Here is a 21797-nt window from a genome sequence, read left to right on the forward strand (position 1 = left end):
ACGGTTGTGGATACAAACTAGGAAAAAAGATCAATCTAATGTATGTGTATGTAAACTGAGCGCTAGCGACTAAGCCTTAACCTTGCTACCATGAAGTCCCCTAGCAGACTCTGAAAAGCAAATATGAAATGTGGTTGGAGAGAGTGCTGAAAAGGCTTACTTTCTAGATAAACGGTACAATTTTAATAAGACATAATTGAGACAGATGGAGTAAAATGGTACAATAAAAGAATACAATAAAAAATAGCTAAAAAATCTTCAATATTAAAAATAAAATCTACATGGATCCATGCTAAATTCACAGTATAAATCAGTGATTTTTAACCTTTTTTTTGCCGTGGCACACTTTTTTACATTAAAAAAATCCTGTGGCACACCACCATCCCAAAAATTTAAAAAAATCACACATTGTAGCCTAATACAGCATATATATATACACATACACACAAACACACACATACTGTATGTATTGTGCTGTTATTCCATGCCTCCTACAAACTACCCCTGCACTGGGAGTAAAAAACAAGCAAAGTTTAAAAAATATGTCACACTGTTGTCAGTCTGCCGTGGCACACCTGAGGATCTCTCACGGCACACTAGTGTGCCACGGCACACTGGTTGAAAAACACTGGTATAAATGACATAGGGTGCCAGGCGGCACTTTCTAAAAACAGTGATGATACAACTGAAACACAGATGGTAACAATATAATGTTGGGATCTAAATATGCGCTAATAATGAGCAATGTACTTAAACATATGAAACAGCTCTAATAGTGCAGCATAAACATAAAATGGAACAATGTGAATATCACAAAAAGTGAAAGCAAAATATAGAATACAAAATAATATAAGTGTCCGATATTGCTAGTGTGGCCAACGTGGTAGTCAAATAACAAAATCCTGTGATCCAGACCAAAAATAAAGTGAAGCAAAAGCACAAACAATTGAAGCAGATGAGTGAGTGCAATGTACAAAAATAAGATTAATGGCAACGTGAAAAAATATAAGATTAATGGCAACGTGAAAAAATATAAAAATGATACGCACAGTCCAGTGCAAAAATATGTGACCAATGGTGCTCCTAGTGGATATGTAAAAAGGAACAATTATGCTGCCAAGGAAGGAAGGAAAATAATCCACAAAAAAGTGACTAATCAAATATCCTGAACCTGGAAAAAAATCCTGGAAAAAAATCCTGGACCTTCTTGATAATAAAGTTCCTATTCTTTCCCAAGATACATCAGGATATTTGATTAGTCACTTTTTTGTGGATTATTTTCATTCCTTCCTTGGCAGCATAATTGTTCCTTTTTACATATCCACTATGAGCACCATTGGTCACATATTTTTGCACTGGACTGTGCGTATCATTTTTATATTTTTTCACGTTGCCATTAATCTTATATTTTTTTCACGTTGCCATTAATCTTATTTTTGTACATTGCACTCACTCATCTGCTTCAATTGTTTGTGCTTTTGCTTCACTTTATTTTTTGGTCTGGATCACAGGATTTTGTTATTTGACTACCACGCTGGCCACACTAGCAATATCGGACACATATTATTTTGTATTCTATATTTTGCTTTTACTTTTTGTGATATTCACATTGTTCCATTTTATGTTTATGCTGCACTATTAGAGCTGTTTCATATGTTTAGGTACATTGCTCATTATTAGCGCATATTTAGATCCCAACATTATATTGTTACCATCTGTGTTTCATTTGTATCATCACTGTTTTTAGAAAGTGCCGCCTGGCACCCTATGTCATTTATACTGTGAATTTAGCATGGATCCATGTAGATTTTATATGTAATATTGAAGATTTTTTAGCTGTTTTTTATTGTTTTCTTTTATTGTATTTTATTGTACCATTTTACTCCATCTGTCTCAATTATGTCTTATTAAAATTGTACCGTTTATCTAGATAGTAAGCCTTTTCAGCTTTTCAGCGCTCTCTCCAACCACATTTCATATGCCACGGTTGTGACATTGTCTGTCTGAAAACAAATAAACGGTTCTCTCTTCAGAAGAGGCCAAAACTGAAGAGCTCTGAGAATCGCACGGAGTTCCAAAATATTGATTAGTAATCTCGCCTCTTGAGATTTCCAAACCCCCTGCGCTGTCAGAGATCCCCAGACAGCTCCCCAACCTGAAAGACTCGCATCTGTTGTGATCACAGTCCAGGTTGGAGGAACAGAAGAGGGCCCCTGAACTAAACGATGGTGATCTAACCATCAAGTCAGAGATAGTCGAACATTGAGATTTAAGGATATTAATTGTGATATCCTTGTATAATCCCTGCACCATTGATTCAGCATACAAAGCTGAAGAGGTAGCATGTGAAAACGAGCAAAAGGGATCGCGTCCGATGCTGCAGTCATGAGACCTAAAACCTCCATGCAAATAGCTACTGAAGGGAATGATTGAAACTGAAGGTTCCGACAAGCTGCAACCAATTTCAGACATCTCTTGTCAGAGACAAAGTCATGGATACTGAATCTATTTGGAAAACTAAAAAGGCTACCCTTGTCTGAGGAGTCAAAGAACTTTTTGGTAAATTGATCCTCCAATCATGTTTTTGAAGAAACAACACTAGTTGATTCGTGTGAGATTATGCAGAACGTAGAGACTGAGCAAGTACCAAGATATCGTCCAAATAAGGAAACACCGCAATACCCCGCTCTCTTATTACAGAGAGTAGGGCACCGAGAACCTTTGAAAAGATCCTTGGAGCTGTCACTAGGCCAAAAGGAAGAGCAACAAATTGCTAATGCTTGTCTAGAAAAGAGAATCTCAGGAACTGATGGTGATCTGGATGAATCGGAATATGAAGATATGCATCCTGTAAGTCTATTGTGGACATATAATGCTCTTGCTGAACAAAAGGCAGAATAGTCCTTATAGTCACCATTTTGAATGTTGGAATTCTCACGTAACGGTTCAAAATTTTTAGATCCAGAACTGGTCTGAAAGAATTCTCCTTCTTTGGGACAATGAACAGATTTGAATAAAACCCCAGACCCCGTTCCTGAACAGGAACTGGCACAATTACCCCGGATACCTCCAGGTCTGAAACACACTTCAGGAAAGCCTAAACCTTTTTTGGGTTCACTGGAATGCGTGAGAGAAAGAAACTTCTCACAGGCAGTCTTACTTTGAAACCTATTCTGTACCCTTGAGAAACAATGTTCTGAATCCAATGATTTTGGATTGAATTGATCCAAACATCCTTGAAGAATTTTAGTCTGCCCCCTACCAGCTGAGCTGGAATGAGGGCCGCACCTTCATGCGGACTTGGGGGCTGATTTTGATTTTTTAAATGGCTTGGATTTATTCCAGACTGAAGAAGGCTTCCAGTTGGAAACCGTTCCCTTAGGGGAAGGATCAGGTTTCTGTTCCTTATTTTGTCGAAAGGAACGAAAACGGTTAGCAGCCTTAAATTTACCCTTAAATTTTTTATCCTGAGGCAAAAAAGCTCCCTTCCCCCCAGTGACAGTTGAAATAATTGAATCCAACTGAGAACCAAATAATGTATTACCTTGGAAAGAGAGAGATAGCAACGTTGATTTAGAAGTAATATCAGCATTCCAAGATTTAAGCCATAAAGCTCTTCTAGCTAATATAGCTTAAGACATATATCTGACATCAATTCAAATGATATCAAAAATGGCATCACAAATGAAATTATTAGCATGTTGAATTAACTTAACAATGCTATACACATTATGATCCGATACTTGTTGCGCTAGGGTTTCCAACCAAAAAGTTGAAGCAGCTGCAACATCAGCCAAAGAAATAGCAGGCCTAAGAAGATGACCTGAACATAAATAAGCCTTCCTTAGATAAGATTCAAGGTTCCTATCTAAAGGATCTTTAAAAGAAGTACTATCTGCCGTAGGAATAGTAGTACGTTTAGCAAGAGTAGAGATGGCCCCATCAACTTTTTGGGATCTTTTCCCAAAACTCCAATCTATCAGACGGCAAAGGGTACAGTTTCTTAAACCTTAAAGAAGGGGTAAACGAGGTACCCAGTCTATTCCATTCCCTAGAAATTACATCTGAAATAGCATCAGGAACGGGAAAAACCTCTGGAATAACTACATGAGGTTTAAAAACTAAATTTAAACGATTACTAGTTTTAATATCAAGAGGACTAGTCTCCTCCATATCTAATGCAATCAACACCTCTTTCAATAAGGAACGAATATACTCCATTTTAAATAAGTATGAAGATTTGTCAGTTTCAATATCTGAGGCAGAATCTTCTGAACCAGATAGATCCTCATCAGAGATAGATAAATCAGAATGTTGTCGGTCATTTAAAAATTCATCAATTTTATGAGAAGTTTTAAAAGACCTTTTACGGTTATTAGAAGGTGGTATGACAGACAAAGCCTTCTGAATAGAATTAGAAACAAATTCTCTCACATTAACAGGAATATCCTGAGCATTAGATGAAGGAAGATTAGATTGAAGGAATAACAACAGGTAATGGATTACTACTAATGGAAATATTTTCTGCATGTAAAAGTTTGTCATGACAACTATCACAAACTACAGCCGGAGGAACAGTTACCACAAGTTTACAACAAATGCACTTAGCTTTGGTAGAACCGACATCAGGCAGCAGGATTCCAATAGTGGATTCTGAAACAGGATCAGATTGAGACATCTTGCAATATGTAAGAGAAAAAATAACATACATATAAAACAAAATTATCAATTTCTTTATATGACAGTTTCAGGAATGGGAAAAAATGCAAACAGAATAAGCCTCTGGAAACCAGAAGCAAAAATACATGAAGACTTAAATAATGTCAAAAGTCTGGCACCAAGTATGAGGCCCACAACTGACAAAATATTTTTGGCGCCAAAAACGTCTGCAACAAACACGAGTGTCATAGATGACGCAACTATGTGAAAATTCTCTGCGCCAACTAAGACGCCGGAAATGACGAAAATACGTCAACAAATGTAATTCTCGCGCCAAAAAAGTCTCGCGCCAAGAATGACGCAATAATTATGCAACAATCTCTCTGAAGCATTCTTGGGATTAAGACACAAAGAAGGAACAACAATCTCCCGACTAATATTGTCTGAGGAGACAACCTTAGGCAAGAAGCCAAAAAAAGTTTGAAAAACTGCCTTATACTGATGAAAAATAAGATAAGGAGGATAACAAGAAAGGGAAGACAATTCTGAAAATGTTCTAGCAGAAGAGGTAGCCAAAAGGAATAAAACCTTCCAAGAAAGATAAATATCCACTTTATACATAGGTTTAAAAAGGGGGAGCCTGCAAGACCTTTAACAGCCAATTAAGACTATGAAATAGAACTGAAAGAACAAAATCCAAACTATCCTGTAAGAAATGCAAAATTCTAAGAATTCTAAAAGAATGCAAGGAAAAACTATGATCTATACACCAAGAAATAAAGGCTTTCCAGACCTTATGACAAATCTTCCTAGTTACAGGCTTACAAGCCTGAATCAAAGTTTTAATCACAGAATCAAAGAAACCTCTATGTCTAAGAACTAACCGTTCATGCCATTAAGCTCAGAGATCCTGATAGAAAAATGGACCTTGAGACAGAAGGTCTGTTCGTAGAGGAAGAGGCCAAGGAGGGCTACTGGACATCTGTATCAAATCTGCATACAAAATCCTGTGAAGCCAAGATGGGGCAATCAGGATTACAGATGGTTTCTCTAGGTTTATCTTGGAAATCACTCTGGGAAGAAGTACCAGGAGCAGAAATGGATAAGCAACCTGAAATAACCAAGGAACTACTAGAGCATCCACAAACTTTGCCTGAGGGTGCCGGGACCCTGCAAAGTACCTAGGAAGTTTGTTGTTCGAAAGAAAAGCCATCACTTCTATCTCTGGGAGACCTCAAAGACCCACAAATCTGATTGAACACATCCAGATTAAGAGACCACTACCCTGGATGTAGAGACTGACGACTGATATCTTCTTTCCAGTTGTTCACCCCTGAAATATGAATTGCAGAGAGTAAAAAGGAATACATTTCTGCACATGAGAATATAAAACATTTCCCTCATGGTTAGGGAACTGTTAGTTCCCCCCTGATGGTTGACATAAAATACTGCTGTGACATTGTCTGTCTGGAAACAGAGATGAGACTCGTTTTTCAACAGAGGCCAAGCTTGGAAAGCCCTGAAAAGTTTGATAACATTGATTGGTAACCCTGTCTCCCGAGGATCCTAAACTCCCTGTGCTTTTAGAGACTGCCAAACGGCTCCCCAATCTGACAGACTTGCATCGGTGTGATCACAGTCATTGTAGGATGAGCAAAAAAAGCCCAATGGGATCCAAAAATATCCTTTGAGACAGCAAAGAGGCCTCATGTGAAAACGTGCAAAGGGAATTGCATCTGAAACTGCAATCATCAGACCTAGGACTTCCATACAAAGAGCAACCAAGGGAAAAGAGAGAGACTGAAGGTTCGGACAAACTGACTTAAATTTTAACCTTATCTGCTCTGTTAGAGAAAGACTCATGGAGACAATCTATTTGGAAACTCCAAAAAGTTACTTTTTTTTTTGAGAAACCAAATAACTTTTTGGAAAATTTGTTACTCTAATCATGCTGTTGAAGAAACGACAAGTCGGTTGGTGGGAGATACTGCTAAAAAAAATAAAAAAAAAAATAATAATAAATAAATAAAAAAAAAAAGATGGAGCTTGACCAAGATGTCGTCCTGGTCCCAGTATGGAAATACTGCAATACCCTGAGACCTGATCACAGACAATAAGGCACCCAGATCCTTTATGAATATTTTTGGAGCTGTAGACAAACTAAATGGTAGAGCAACAAACTAAAAATGCCTGTCCGTAAAGGCAAACCTGAGAAACTGGAAATGTTCTCTGAATTTAAACATGAAGATAAGCATCCTTTAAAGGGACAGTCTAGTCAAAAATAAACTTCAAATTATTCAGGTAGGTCATATCATTTTAAACAACTTTGCAATTTACTTTTACCATCAATTTTGCTTGTTATCTTAGTATTCTTAGCTGAAAGATAAACCTAGGTAGGCTCATATGCTAATTTCTTAGCCCTTGAAGGCCGCCTCTTATCTGAATTCATTTTGACAGTTTTTCACAACTAGAGGGTGTTAGTTCCTGTGTGCTATACAGATAACACTGTGCTTACGCACGTGTGGTTACCTAGGAGTCAGCACTGATTGGCTAAAATGCAAGTCTGTCAAAAGAACTGAAATAAGGGGGCAGTCCGCAGAGGCTTAGATACAAGGTAATCACAGAGGTAAAAAGTGTATTAATATAACTGTGTTGGTTATGTAAAACTGGTGAATGGGTAATAAAGGGATTATCTATCTTTTTAAAACATACAAACTCTGGTGTAGACTGTCCCTTTAAATCTATTGTAGACATAAACTGACCTTGCTGAACAAAAGGCAAAATAGTCTGAATAGTTTACAATTTGAAAGATGCAACCCTTACACACTTGTTCAGAGCTTTCAGTTCCAGAACTGGTCTGAAACTACCTTCCTTCTTTGGAATAATAAATAGATTTGAATCACATCTAATCCCCTGTTCCTGTAAATTAATTGGAACAATCACTCTCATAGCTTCCAGATCTGAGAGAGATTTGAAAAAAGCTTGTACTTTTACAGGATTCCTTGAAACAGACAGAAAAAACCTTCCTCAGTGAGACCTTATTCTGAATCCTATTTGATACCCCTGAGAAACTATATTTGGAACCCAGGGATTTGTAACAGACTGAAACCAAGCCTCCTGAAAGAGGCTTATAACCTGCCTACCATACCAGAACTTCTGGATCGGCAGCTGCACCTTCATGCAGTCTTGGTAGAAGGGATATATTTTTTTATGAAGACAAAAATTAATATGGGCGTATGAGTGAGAATAACGCCCCCTATAATTGTAGTTAATACTTGTTTAAGTCCATTCTCTTTATATGTGCAATTATGCCTTAGATATACAAGAGACAGGGCACTTTTTCCCCCCACACACATAATTTCTAGTTTACTTTCAAATGTAGAGATAATAGGAAGAAAACAATCCCTTGAACCACAGTGTACGATCTTGTAGCCTGCTTCCAAACACTGCTGACATGCTTGTTATAGCACTAGATAAGAGGGTTATATAACCATAACTTCTCAGTGTCTTCTTTTTATTTTATGGCAAATGCAGTCAATCATAGGTTATAAGGCAGTGATCCAAATATCATTAACTGTACCTTGATAGCAATCTTTCTTTACCCGGCGCCTTCGGTGAGGAATATCCTATATATGGCCGTCCTCTCGTTTGAATAAGGCTGTTCAGCTACATACTGCTTAAAGTCACTGTTTTCAGATACTGCTCCGGTGCTTGCTGTTGCACTCAATATATGAGTAAGTTGTTGCGTTACAATTCCCAAGTGCCCACCTCCGGCATGTAACCTGCATTCAAAAGTGTGACAAGGCTATCTTCAGGAATCAATGACAGTGTATATAAAGACAATCTTTCTTACCCAGTTCCTCCAATTATACGGCTCTCAAACTTTGGACCTTGGAGTACGGTGTAAAGCCGAAACGCGTCAGCCATTTTTGTACACTGCTGGGGACATTTCCCTATTATTCCCTACTAAATGACATGTGAGGATTTTGAAGTTTGTATTCAATAAAGTATATTTTTATTTTACACTGTTCCGATGCTCTGTATAGATTTCTCTCCTTCCTGGTAGATTTTTTTTTTACCCTGCTTAGACTTGTTCCAGTTAGCACTAGGTCTCCAGACTGAACCAGAGGTGCCTTGCTTCTCAGCAGAGTAGTCAACCTTTTGTTCTCTATCCTTATGAAAGGAACTAAAACGATTCAAAGCTTTAGATTTCCCCCCTAGACTTTTTGTTTTGAGGAAAAAATGCCCCTTACATCCAGTAACAGTAGATATTATAGAATCTAAATATGAACCAAACAACTTCTTTCCCTGAAAGGAAATAGATCATCTGGATTTTGACCCCATATCAGCAGACCAGGATTTAAGCCACAATACTCTCTTGGCAAATACTGTCAAAGACATGCTTTTGACAATCTTCATAATATCAAATACAGCATAACAAATGAAAGAATTGGCACCCTTGAGTAAATCCAAATGATTTGCACTAGCAGGGTCATCAGAATACTGTTCTGAAAGACTAGACAACCAGTAAGTAGACGCAGCAGCCAAATCAGCAATATAAATAGCTGGTCTGAGCAAATACCCTGCTTGTAAAAAGGCCCTTCTATGAAAATACTCTAAACCTTGCAGAAAAAGTAAAATTACCTGGCTTAGAGCACTCCTTAGAAATCGTGGCAGAGACAGCATTAGGAACAGAAAAAAAAACTCAGGGAGATAAACAACAGTCTTACAAACTGAACTTAAATGATTACAAAGCTTATCTTCATAAACTTTAGGATCTTTAACCCCTAAAGAAATTAAGACCTTTTTTTTTTTTTAAAAGAGAAAGGATATGTTCAACTTTAAACAAAAAAGAGGAAATATCAGATTCAACATTAGTTGAAGTTTCTTCAGCATCTGAAGACATAACAGTATACCTGGTTTCAGGACACATATAATTCGTAGAAGGTAAAATCTGAACTGCCCTTGTATGCTTGTTTGAAGGTGGGAGAGCAGCTAACTCCTCAGAAACTGCAGTCTTGATAACATTTTTCACAGTAGGTGAAACAATTAGAAGCATTCTCCTGTAATGAACAAACAGAAGGTGTGTTAACAACCAAAGAAACATGAGTCACATAAATGAGCTGGAGAAGGCACCTCAGCTTTTTTTACAATAAGCACATCTAATAATGTTAGGTGTTTGGGGACTCGGCTTCTTGGGTAGAGTTAGGGACAAAAATCAGACTGCTCCATTATAGCATATGGCAAAGCAATGCAATAAATAAATAAAATAACCCCCTTAAAAAGCCCTTGAGGAGATCACTTATCCCCTCCTAAGTAGCTTTTAAAATAAACTCAAAGGTATAATGCACGCTAAGCCGAACTTTAAAACAAAGCAGGAGACATTAACATAACATACGAAGGGCAGATAACGCTCATCAGAGAGAATTAATGTGCATGAAAAAAACTAACAGCTCTATAGAATTTAGTGCGCTAAAATCCAGATGTACACATAGCCAAGGACAAACGTGTGCTAACCCGACGCGTGTAAACTGGGCGTCGTGCAAAAGAACTATAGAAAGACTAAAAGGGATGTGCGCTAACTCGACGAGCGTTAACCCAGCATGCGCAACCATGACAAACTTAAACCAACAAGCTGACGCGCAAAATTCAAACTAAGTGCGCCAAAAAAGCAAGCACATAAAAAAAACAGTCCCAGAGCCATATATATTAACAAATATATATATACTAACTAAAAGAAAAGTGCCATAACATAGCTATAGAGTGTCTAAAATGTTTAATAAATTATACTTACCAATAGACACTCGTCAACCAGCAAGTAAGCAGCAGACAGCCAAGCCAGTACTGAAACATATCATTAGTGGTTATGAAATAGGAATATATTGTAGATCCATAAAGAGAGAGTCAAAAGACAAGTCCCTGCGACCAATTATAGAAGGTTTAAGAAAAATGTGCCATGAGGAGAAAAAAGAATCACAAACTATACACCATATACATCCCTCTGATAAGCACTATACTCTGAGTGAAAACAGGGAATAAATATAGACTGAAAACCCCTCTCTCTAAACAATCAAATGCACATCTTCATTCTTCAGCCACCTCCAGCGGAGGCAAAGTAAAGACTGAGGTATGTGTGAGGTGGGAGGGGTTTTGCCTCATCCCAGTGGTAGAGAAGAGTAATTCCGAGAAGTAATGGATCATGGACTCTCACTACCAGTATGAAAAAAAAAGTTTATGCTTACCGTGGGTGACTTGCTTTTATAATGGCTTGCGTGTTGCTGCAGGATATCCAGGGCTTTGGATTCAGATGTAGGTTTGCAGGCAACACTCGGACTGGCTCTTGACTTTTCTGTTTCCTCACCGCTAGAGACCTTGTTTCCATAAGGTGAAAAAGAATAGCTGGAAGGGAGGTAGGAGCCTGGAGTAGAGGAAAGAGTGAATCACATTGAAGTAAGAAAGGTATTTAGTCATGTAATAAAAACTACTGTGGATGCATATATGTATGTGTGAGTATCTAGCTACTTATGTGCGTGTATGTTATTTCTAATGTATTGCCGTGCACAGGATTTGGAAAGCACTGACTGCAAGATGTACTAACCTAACACAGCTTGGTAATATATAAACACATAAAAACTAAAATGTGAAGAGAAAATCAGTAAGCTGCCTCAAATGTTCATTTTTAAAGCCATGGTTCTAGTAGAATAAGTAAATAAGCCCAGTAAAAAGGATGGATTTTCTTCCAAATCTTGAAGACAAAAGAATATAAAGTTTTCTTGGTATCCTACAAGTTGGTTATTATTAACTGAGTATTTAAAAAAAATAAAAAAATAATAATAAAAAAAAATAATTATGCTTACCTGATAAATTTCTTTCTTTCCGGACATGGAGAGTCCACAACATCATTCCAATTACTAGTGGGATATTCACTCCTGGCCAGCAGGAGGAGGCAAAGAACACCGCAGCAAAGCTGTTAAGTATCACTTCCCTTACCCATAACCCCCAGTCACTCAGCCAAAGGGAAATGGAAAAACATAATTTATGCTTACCTGATAAATTCCTTTCTCCTGTAGTGTAGTCAGTCCACGGGTCATCCATTACTTATGGGATATTAACTCCTCCCTAACAGGAAGTGCAAGAGGATCACCCAAGCAGAGCTGCTATATAGCTCCTCCCCTCTACGTCATACCCAGTCATTCGACCAAAACCAAACGAGAAAGGAGAAACTATAGGGTGCAGTGGTGACTGGAGTTTAATTTAAAATTTAGACCTGCCATAAAAAAACAGGGCGGGCCGTGGACTGACTACACTACAGGAGAAAGGAATTTATCAGGTAAGCATAAATTATGTTTTCTCCTGTTAAGTGTAGTCAGTCCACGGGTCATCCATTACTTATGGGATACCAATACCAAAGCTAGAAGTACACGGATGACGGGAGGGACAGGCAGGATCTTTACACGGAAGGAACCACTGCCTGAAGAACCTTTCTCCCAAAAACAGCCTCAGAAGAAGCAAAAGTGTCAAATTTGTAAAATTTGGAAAAAGTATGAAGAGAAGACCAAGTTGCAGCCTTGCAAATCTGTTCAACAGAGGCCTCATTCTTAAAGGCCCACGTGGAAGCCACAGCTCTCGTAGAATGAGCTGTAATTCTTTCAGGAGGCTGCTGTCCAGCAGTCTCATAGGCTAAACGTATTATGCTACGAAGCCAGAAAGAGAGAGAGGTAGCAGATGCTTTTTGACCTCTCCTCTGTCCAGAATAAACGACAAACAGGGAAGAAGTTTGGCGAAAATCTTTAGTTGCCTGTAAATAAAATTTCAGGGCACGGACTACGTCTAGATTGTGCAGAAGTCGTTCCTTCTTTGAAGAAGGGTTAGGGCACAATGATGGAACAACAATCTCTTGATTGATATTCTTGTTAGTGACTACCTTAGGTAAGAACCCAGGTTTAGTACGCAGAACTACCTTGTCTGAATGAAAAATCAGATAAGGAGAATCCCAATGTAAGGCCGATAACTCAGAGACTCTTCGAGCCGAGGAAATAGCCATTAAAAACAGAACTTTCCAAGATAACAGCTTGATATCAATGGAATGAAGGGGTTCAAACGGAACACCCTGTAAAACGTTAAGAACTAAGTTTAAGCTCCACGGTGGAGCAACAGTCTTAAACACAGGCTTAATCCTGGCCAAAGCCTGAACGTCTGGAACTTCTGACAGACGTTTGTGTAAAAGGATGGACAGAGCTGAGATCTGTCCCTTTAAAGAACTTGCAGATAAACCCTTTTCTAAACCTTCTTGTAGAAAAGACAATATCCTAGGAATCCTAACCTTACTCCATGAGTAACTCTTGTATTTGCACCAGTATAAATATTTACGCCATATTTTATGGTAAATTTTCCTGGTAACAGGTTTCCTAGCCTGTATTAAGGTATCAATTACTGACTCCGAAAATCCACGCTTTGATAAAATCAAGCGTTCAATCTCCATGCAGTCAGCTTCAGAGAAATTAGATTTTGATGTTTGAAAGGACCCTGAATTAGAAGGTCCTGTCTCAGAGGCAGAGACCAAGGTGGACAGGATGACATGTCCACTAGATCTGCATACCAGGTCCTGCGTGGCCACGCAGGCGCTATTAGAATCACTGATGCTTTCTCCTGTTTGATCCTGGCAATCAATCGAGGAAGCATCGGGAAGGGTGGAAACACATAAGCAATCTTGAAGGTCCAAGGTGCTGTCAGAGCATCTATCAGGACCGCTCCCGGGTCCCTGGACCTGGACCCGTAACAAGGAAGCTTGGCGTTCTGGCGAGATGCCATGAGATCCATATCTGGTTTGCCCCAACGTCGAAGTATTTGGGCAAAGACCTCCGGATGAAGTTCCCACTCCCCCGGATGAAAAGTCTGGCGACTTAGGAAATCCGCCTCCCAGTTCTCCACGCCTGGGATGTGGATCGCTGACAGGTGGCAAGAGTGAGACTCTGCCCAGCGAATTATCTTTGAGACTTCCATCATCGCTAGGGAACTCCTTGTCCCTCCCTGATGGTTGATGTAAGCCACAGTCGTGATGTTGTCCGACTGAAACCTGATGAACCTCAGAGTTGCTAACTGAGGCCAAGCCAGAAGGGCATTGAAAACTGCTCTTAATTCCAAAAACATAATTTATGTAAGAACTTACCTGATAAATTCATTTCTTTCATATTAACAAGAGTCCATGAGCTAGTGACGTATGGGATATACATTCCTACCAGGAGGGGCAAAGTTTCCCAAACCTTAAAATGCCTATAAATACACCCCTCACCACACCCACAAATCAGTTTAACGAATAGCCAAGAAGTGGGGTGATAAGAAAAAGTGCGAAGCATATAAAATAAGGAATTGGAATAATTGTGCTTTATACAAAAAAATCATAACCACCACAAAAAAGGGTGGGCCTCATGGACTCTTGTTAATATGAAAGAAATGAATTTATCAGGTAAGTTCTTACATAAATTATGTTTTCTTTCATGTAATTAACAAGAGTCCATGAGCTAGTGACGTATGGGATAATGACTACCCAAGATGTGGATCTTTCCACACAAGAGTCACTAGAGAGGGAGGGATAAAATAAAGACAGCCAATTCCTGCTGAAAATAATCCACACCCAAAATAAAGTTTAACAAAAAACATAAGCAGAAGATTCAAACTGAAACCGCTGCCTGAAGAACTTTTCTACCAAAAACTGCTTCAGAAGAAGAAAATACATCAAAATGGTAGAATTTAGTAAAAGTATGCAAAGAAGACCAAGTTGCTGCTTTGCAGATCTGGTCAACCGAAGCTTCATTCCTAAACGCCCAGGAAGTAGATACTGACCTAGTAGAATGAGCTGTAATTCTTTGAGGCGGAGTTTTACCCGACTCAACATAGGCAAGATGAATTAAAGATTTCAACCAAGATGCCAAAGAAATGGCAGAAGCTTTCTGGCCTTTCCTAGAACCGGAAAAGATAACAAATAGACTAGAAGTCTTACGGAAAGATTTCGTAGCTTCAACATAATATTTCAAAGCTCTAACAACATCCAAAGAATGCAATGATTTCTCCTTAGAATTCTTAGGATTAGGACATAATGAAGGAACCACAATTTCTCTACTAATGTTGTTGGAATTCACAACTTTAGGTAAAAATTCAAAAGAAGTTCGCAACACCGCCTTATCCTGATGAAAAATCAGAAAAGGAGACTCACACGAAAGAGCAGATAATTCAGAAACTCTTCTAGCAGAAGAGATGGCCAAAAGGAACAAAACTTTCCAAGAAAGTAATTTAATGTCCAATGAATGCATAGGTTCAAACGGAGGAGCTTGAAGAGCTCCCAGAACCAAATTCAAACTCCAAGGAGGAGAAATTGACTTAATGACAGGTTTTATACGAACCAAAGCTTGTACAAAACAATGAATATCAGGAAGAATAGCAATCTTTCTGTGAAAAAGAACAGAAAGAGCAGAGATTTGTCCTTTCAAAGAACTTGCGGACAAACCCTTATCCAAACCATCCTGAAGAAATTGTAAAATTCTCGGTATTCTAAAAGAATGCCAAGAAAAATGATGAGAAAGACACCATGAAATATAAGTCTTCCAGACTCTATAATATATCTCTCGAGATACAGATTTACGAGCCTGTAACATAGTATTAATCACGGAGTCAGAGAAACCTCTACGACCAAGAATCAAGCGTTCAATCTCCATACCTTTAAATTTAAGGATTTCAGATCCGGATGGAAAAAAGGACCTTGTGACAGAAGGTCTGGTCTTAACGGAAGAGTCCATGGCTGGCAAGATGCCATCCGGACAAGATCCGCATACCAAAACCTGTGAGGCCATGCCGGAGCTATTAGCAGAACAAACGAGCATTCCCTCAGAATCTTGGAGATTACTCTTGGAAGAAGAACTAGAGGCGGAAAGATATAGGCAGGATGATACTTCCAAGGAAGTGATAATGCATCCACTGCCTCCGCCTGAGGATCCCGGGATCTGGACAGATACCTGGGAAGTTTCTTGTTTAGATGAGAGGCCATCAGATCTATCTCTGGGAGCCCCCACAATTGAACAATCTGAAGAAATACCTCTGGGTGAAGAGACCATTCGCCCGGATGCAACGTTTGGCGACTGAGATAATCCGCTTCCCAATTGTCTACACCTGGGATATGAACCGCAGAGATTAGACAGGAGCTGGATTCCGCCCAAACCAAAATTCGAGATACTTCTTTCATAGCCAGAGGACTGTGAGTCCCTCCTTGATGATTGATGTATGCCACAGTTGTGACATTGTCTGTCTGAAAACAAATGAACGATTCTCTCTTCAGAAGAGGCCAAAACTGAAGAGCTCTGAAAATTGCACGGAGTTCCAAAATATTGATCGGTAATCTCACCTCCTGAGATTCCCAAACTCCTTGTGCCGTCAGAGATCCCCACACAGCTCCCCAACCTGTGAGACTTGCATCTGTTGAAATTACAGTCCAGGTCGGAAGAACAAAAGAAGCCCCCTGAATTAAACGATGGTGATTTGTCCACCACGTTAGAGAGTGTCGAACAATCGGTTTTAAAGATATTAATTGAGATATCTTCGTGTAATCCCTGCACCATTGGTTCAGCATACAGAGCTGAAGAGGTCGCATGTGAAAACGAGCAAAGGGGATCGCGTCCGATGCAGCAGTCATAAGACCTAGAATTTCCATGCATAAGGCTACCGAAGGGAATGATTGTGACTGAAGGTTTCGACAAGCTGTAATCAATTTTAGACGTCTCTTGTCTGTTAAAGACAGAGTCATGGACACTGAATCTATCTGGAAACCCAGAAAGGTTACCCTTGTTTGAGGAATCAAAGAACTTTTTGGTAAATTGATCCTCCAACCATGATCTTGAAGAAACAACACAAGTCGATTCGTATGAGACTCTGCTAAATGTAAAGACGGAGCAAGTACCAAGATATCGTCCAAATAAGGAAATACCACAATACCCTGTTCTCTGATTACAGACAGAAGGGCACCGAGAATCTTTGTGAAAATTCTTGGAGCTGTAGCAAGGCCAAACGGTAGAGCCACAAATTGGTAATGCTTGTCTAGAAAAGAGAATCTCAGGAACTGATAATGATCTGGATGAATCGGAATATGCAGATATGCATCCTGTAAATCTATTGTGGACATATAATTCCCTTGCTGAACAAAAGGCAATATAGTCCTTACAGTTACCATCTTGAACGTTGGTATCCTTACATAACGATTCAATAATTTTAGATCCAGAACTGGTCTGAAGGAATTCTCCTTCTTTGGTACAATGAAGAGATTTGAATAAAACCCCATCCCCTGTTCCGGAACTGGAACTGGCATAATTACTCCAGCCAACTCTAGATCTGAAACACAATTCAGAAATGCTTGAGCTTTCACTGGATTTACTGGGACATGGGAAAGAAAAAATCTCTTTGCAGGAGGTCTCATCTTGAAACCAATTCTGTACCCTTCTGAAACAATGTTCTGAATCCAAAGATTGTGAACAGATTTGATCCAAATTTCTTTGAAAAAACGTAACCTGCCCCCTACCAGCTGAACTGGAATGAGGGCCGTACCTTCATGTGAACTTAGAAGCAGGCTTTGCCTTTCTAGCAGGCTTGGATTTATTCCAGACTGGAGATGGTTTCCAAACTGAAACTGCTCCTGAGGACGAAGGATCAGGCTTTTGTTCTTTGTTGAAACGAAAGGAACGAAAACGATTGTTAGCCCTGTTTTTACCTTTAGATTTTTTATCCTGTGGTAAAAAAGTTCCTTTCCCACCAGTAACAGTTGAAATAATAGAATCCAACTGAGAACCAAATAATTTGTTTCCCTGGAAAGAAATGGAAAGTAGAGTTGATTTAGAAGCCATATCAGCATTCCAAGTCTTAAGCCATAAAGCTCTTCTGGCTAAGATAGCCAGAGACATAAATCTAACATCAACTCTAATAATATCAAAAATGGCATCACAGATGAAATTATTAGCATGCTGGAGAAGAATAATAATATCATGAGAATCACGATTTGTTACTTGTTGCGCTAGAGTTTCCAACCAAAAAGTTGAAGCTGCAGCAACATCAGCCAATGATATAGCAGGTCTAAGAAGATTACCTGAACATAGATAAGCTTTTCTTAGAAAAGATTCAATTTTTCTATCTAAAGGATCCTTAAACGAGGTACCATCTGACGTAGGAATGGTAGTACGTTTAGCAAGGGTAGAAATAGCCCCATCAACTTTAGGGATTTTGTCCCAAAATTCTAACCTGTCAGGCGGAACAGGATATAATTGCTTAAAACGTTTAGAAGGAGTAAATGAATTACCCAATTTATCCCATTCCTTAGCAATTACTGCAGAAATAGCATTAGGAACAGGAAAGACTTCTGGAATAACCGCAGGAGCTTTAAAAACCTTATCCAAACGTATAGAATTAGTATCAAGAGGACTAGAATCCTCTATTTCTAAAGCAATTAGTACTTCTTTAAGTAAAGAGCGAATAAATTCCATCTTAAATAAATATGAAGATTTATCAGCATCAATCTCTGAGACAGAATCCTCTGAACTAGAAGAGTCCAAAGAATCAGAATGATGGTGTACATTTAAAAATTCATCTGTAGAGAGAGAAGATTTAAAAGACTTTTTACGTTTACTAGAAGGAGAAATAACAGACAAAGCCTTCTTTATGGATTCAGAAACAAAATCTCTTATGTTATCAGGAACATTCTGCACCTTAGATGTTGAGGGAACTGCAACAGGCAATGGTACATCACTAAAGGAAATATTATCTGCTTTAACAAGTTTGTCATGACAATTAATACAAACAACAGCTGGAGAAATAGCTACCAAAAGTTTACAGCAGATACACTTAGCTTTGGTAGATCCAGCAGGCAGTGGTTTTCCTGTAGTATCTTCTGGCTCAGATGCAACGTGAGACATCTTGCAATATGTAAGAGAAAAAACAACATATAAAGCAAAATAAATCAAATTCCTTATAAGACAGTTTCAGGAATGGGAAAAAAATGCCAAACATCAAGCTTCTAGCAACCAGAAGCAAATGAAAATGAGACTGAAATAATGTGGAGACAAAAGCGACGCCCATATTTTTTGGCGCCAAATAAGACGCCCACATTATTTGGCGCCTAAATGCTTTTGGCGCCAAAAATGACGCCACATCCGGAACGCCGACATTTTTGGCGCAAAATAACGTCAAAAAATGACGCAACTTCCGGCGACACGTATGACGCCGGAAACGGAAATGAATTTTTGCGCCAAAAAAATCCGCGCCAAAAATGACGCAATAAAATGAAGCATTTTCAGCCCCCGCGAGCCTAACAGCCCACAGGGAAAAAAGTCAAATTTTTGAGGTAAGACAAAATATGATAATTTAAAGCATAATCCCAAATATGAAACTGACTGTCTGGAAATAAGGAAAGTTGAACATTCTGAGTCAAGGCAAATAAATGTTTGAATACATATATTTAGAACTTTATAAATAAAGTGCCCAACCATAGCTTAGAGTGTCACAGAAAATAAGACTTACTTACCCCAGGACACTCATCTACATGTTTGTAGAAAGCCAAACCAGTACTGAAACGAGAATCAGTAGAGGAAATGGTAAATATAAGAGTATATCGTCGATCTGAAAAGGGAGGTAAGAGATGAATCTCTACGACCGATAACAGAGAACCTTATGAAATAGACCCCGTAGAAGGAGATCACTGCATTCAATAGGCAATACTCTCCTCACATCCCTCTGACATTCACTGCACGCTGAGAGGAAAACCGGGCTCCAACTTGCTGCGGAGCGCATATCAACGTAGAATCTAGCACAAACTTACTTCACCACCTCCCTTGGAGGCAAAGTTTGTAAAACTGATTTGTGGGTGTGGTGAGGGGTGTATTTATAGGCATTTTAAGGTTTGGGAAACTTTGCCCCTCCTGGTAGGAATGTATATCCCATACGTCACTAGCTCATGGACTCTTGTTAATTACATGAAAGAAATGTTTATTGGAAGGAGTCTCTCCTCCTGAGTCCATGATCCCTGAGCCTTCAGGGAATTCCAGACAGCGCCCCAACCTAGTAGGCTGGCGTCTGTTGTTACAATTGTCCAATCTGGCCTGCTGAAGGGCATCCCCTTGGACAGATGTGGCCGAGAAAGCCACCATAGAAGAGAATCTCTGGTCTCTTGATCCAGATTCAGCATAGGGGACAAATCTGAGTAATCCCCATTCCACTGACTTAGCATGCACAATTGCAGTGGTCTGAGATGCAGGCGTGCAAAAGGTACTATGTCCATTGCCGCTACCATTAAGCCGATTACCTCCATGCATTGAGCCACTGACGGGTGTTGAATGGAATGAAGGACACGGCAAGCATTTAGAAGTTTTGTTAACCTGTCCTCTGTCAGGTAAATTTTCATTTCTACAGAATCTATAAGAGTCCCCAAGAAGGGAACTCTTGTGAGTGGCAATAGAGAACTCTTTTCTACGTTCACCTTCCACCCATGCGACCTTAGAAATGCCAGAACTAACTCTGTATGAGACTTGGCAGTTTGGAAACTTGACGCTTGTATCAGAATGTCGTCTAGGTACGGAGCTACCGCTATTCCTTGCGGTCTTAGTACCGCCAGAAGAGCGCCCAGAACCTTTGTAAAGATTCTTGGAGCCGTAGCTAACCCGAAGGGAAGAGCTACAAACTGGTAATGCCTGTCTAGGAAGGCAAACCTTAGGTACCGGTAATGATCCTTGTGAATCGGTATGTGAAGGTACGCATCCTTTAGATCCACTGTGGTCATGTACTGACCCTTTTGGATCATGGGTAAGATTGTCAGAATAGTTTCCATTTTGAACGATGGAACTCTTAGGAATTTGTTTAGGATCTTTAAATCCAAGATTGGTCTGAAGGTTCCTTCTTTCTTGGGAACCACAAACAGATTTGAGTAAAACCCTTGTCCGTGTTCCGACCGTGGAACCGGGTGGATCACTCCCATTAGCAAAAGATCTTGTACACAACGTAGAAACGCCTCTTTCTTTGTCTGGTTTGTTGACAACCTTGAAAGATGAAATCTCCCTTTTGGAGGAGAAGCTTTGAAGTCCAGAAGATATCCCTGAGATATGATCTCTAACGCCCAGGGATCCTGGACATCTCTTGCCCAAGCCTGGGCGAAGAGAGAAAGTCTGCCCACTACTAGATCCGTTTCCGGATTGGGGGCCCTCACTTCATGCTGTCTTAGGGGCAGCAGCAGGTTTTCTGGCCTGCTTGCCCTTGTTCCAGGTCTGGTTAGGTTTCCAGCCCTGTCTGTAACGAGCAACAGTTCCTTCCTGTTTTGGAGCGGAGGAAGTTGATGCTGCTCCTGCCTTGAAGTTACGAAAGGCACGAAAAACATAATTTATGTAAGAACTTACCTGATAAATTCATTTCTTTCATATTAGCAAGAGTCCATGAGCTAGTGACGTATGGGATATACATTCCTACCAGGAGGGGCAAAGTTTCCCAAACCTCAAAATGCCTATAAATACACCCCTCACCACACCCACAAATCAGTTTAACGAATAGCCAAGAAGTGGGGTGATAAAAAAGTGCGAAAGCATATAAAATAAGGAATTGGAATAATTGTGCTTTATACAAAATCATAACCACCACAAAAAAGGGCGGGCCTCATGGACTCTTGCTAATATGAAAGAAATGAATTTATCAGGTAAGTTCTTACATAAATTATGTTTTCTTTCATGTAATTAGCAAGAGTCCATGAGCTAGTGACGTATGGGATAATGACTACCCAAGATGTGGATCTTTCCACACAAGAGTCACTAGAGAGGGAGGGATAAAATAAAGACAGCCAATTCCTGCTGAAAATAATCCACACCCAAAATAAAGTTTAACGAAAAACATAAGCAGAAGATTCAAACTGAAACCGCTGCCTGAAGTACTTTTCTACCAAAAACTGCTTCAGAAGAAGAAAATACATCAAAATGGTAGAATTTAGTAAAAGTATGCAAAGAGGACCAAGTTGCTGCTTTGCAGATCTGGTCAACCGAAGCTTCATTCCTAAACGCCCAGGAAGTAGAAACTGACCTAGTAGAATGAGCTGTAATTCTCTGAGGCGGAGTTTTACCCGACTCAACATA

General features: G+C 39.4%; 1 protein-coding gene across 1 annotated transcript in view; it reads right to left on the bottom strand.

Moving 5' to 3' along the window:
- The window catches only part of LOC128663173 (zinc finger protein 609), a 474651-nt gene that overhangs the window by 360325 nt on the left and 92529 nt on the right, over nucleotides 1–21797 (bottom strand). Inside the window, exon 4 of the mRNA XM_053717370.1 lies at nucleotides 10902–11077. Within this exon, the coding sequence (XP_053573345.1) occupies nucleotides 10902–11077 (176 nt within the window). The remainder of the gene's footprint in view (nucleotides 1–10901; nucleotides 11078–21797) is intronic.

The sequence above is a fragment of the Bombina bombina genome, chromosome 6, assembly GCF_027579735.1.
Source record: "Bombina bombina isolate aBomBom1 chromosome 6, aBomBom1.pri, whole genome shotgun sequence".
NCBI classification, from domain to species: Eukaryota; Metazoa; Chordata; class Amphibia; order Anura; family Bombinatoridae; genus Bombina; species Bombina bombina.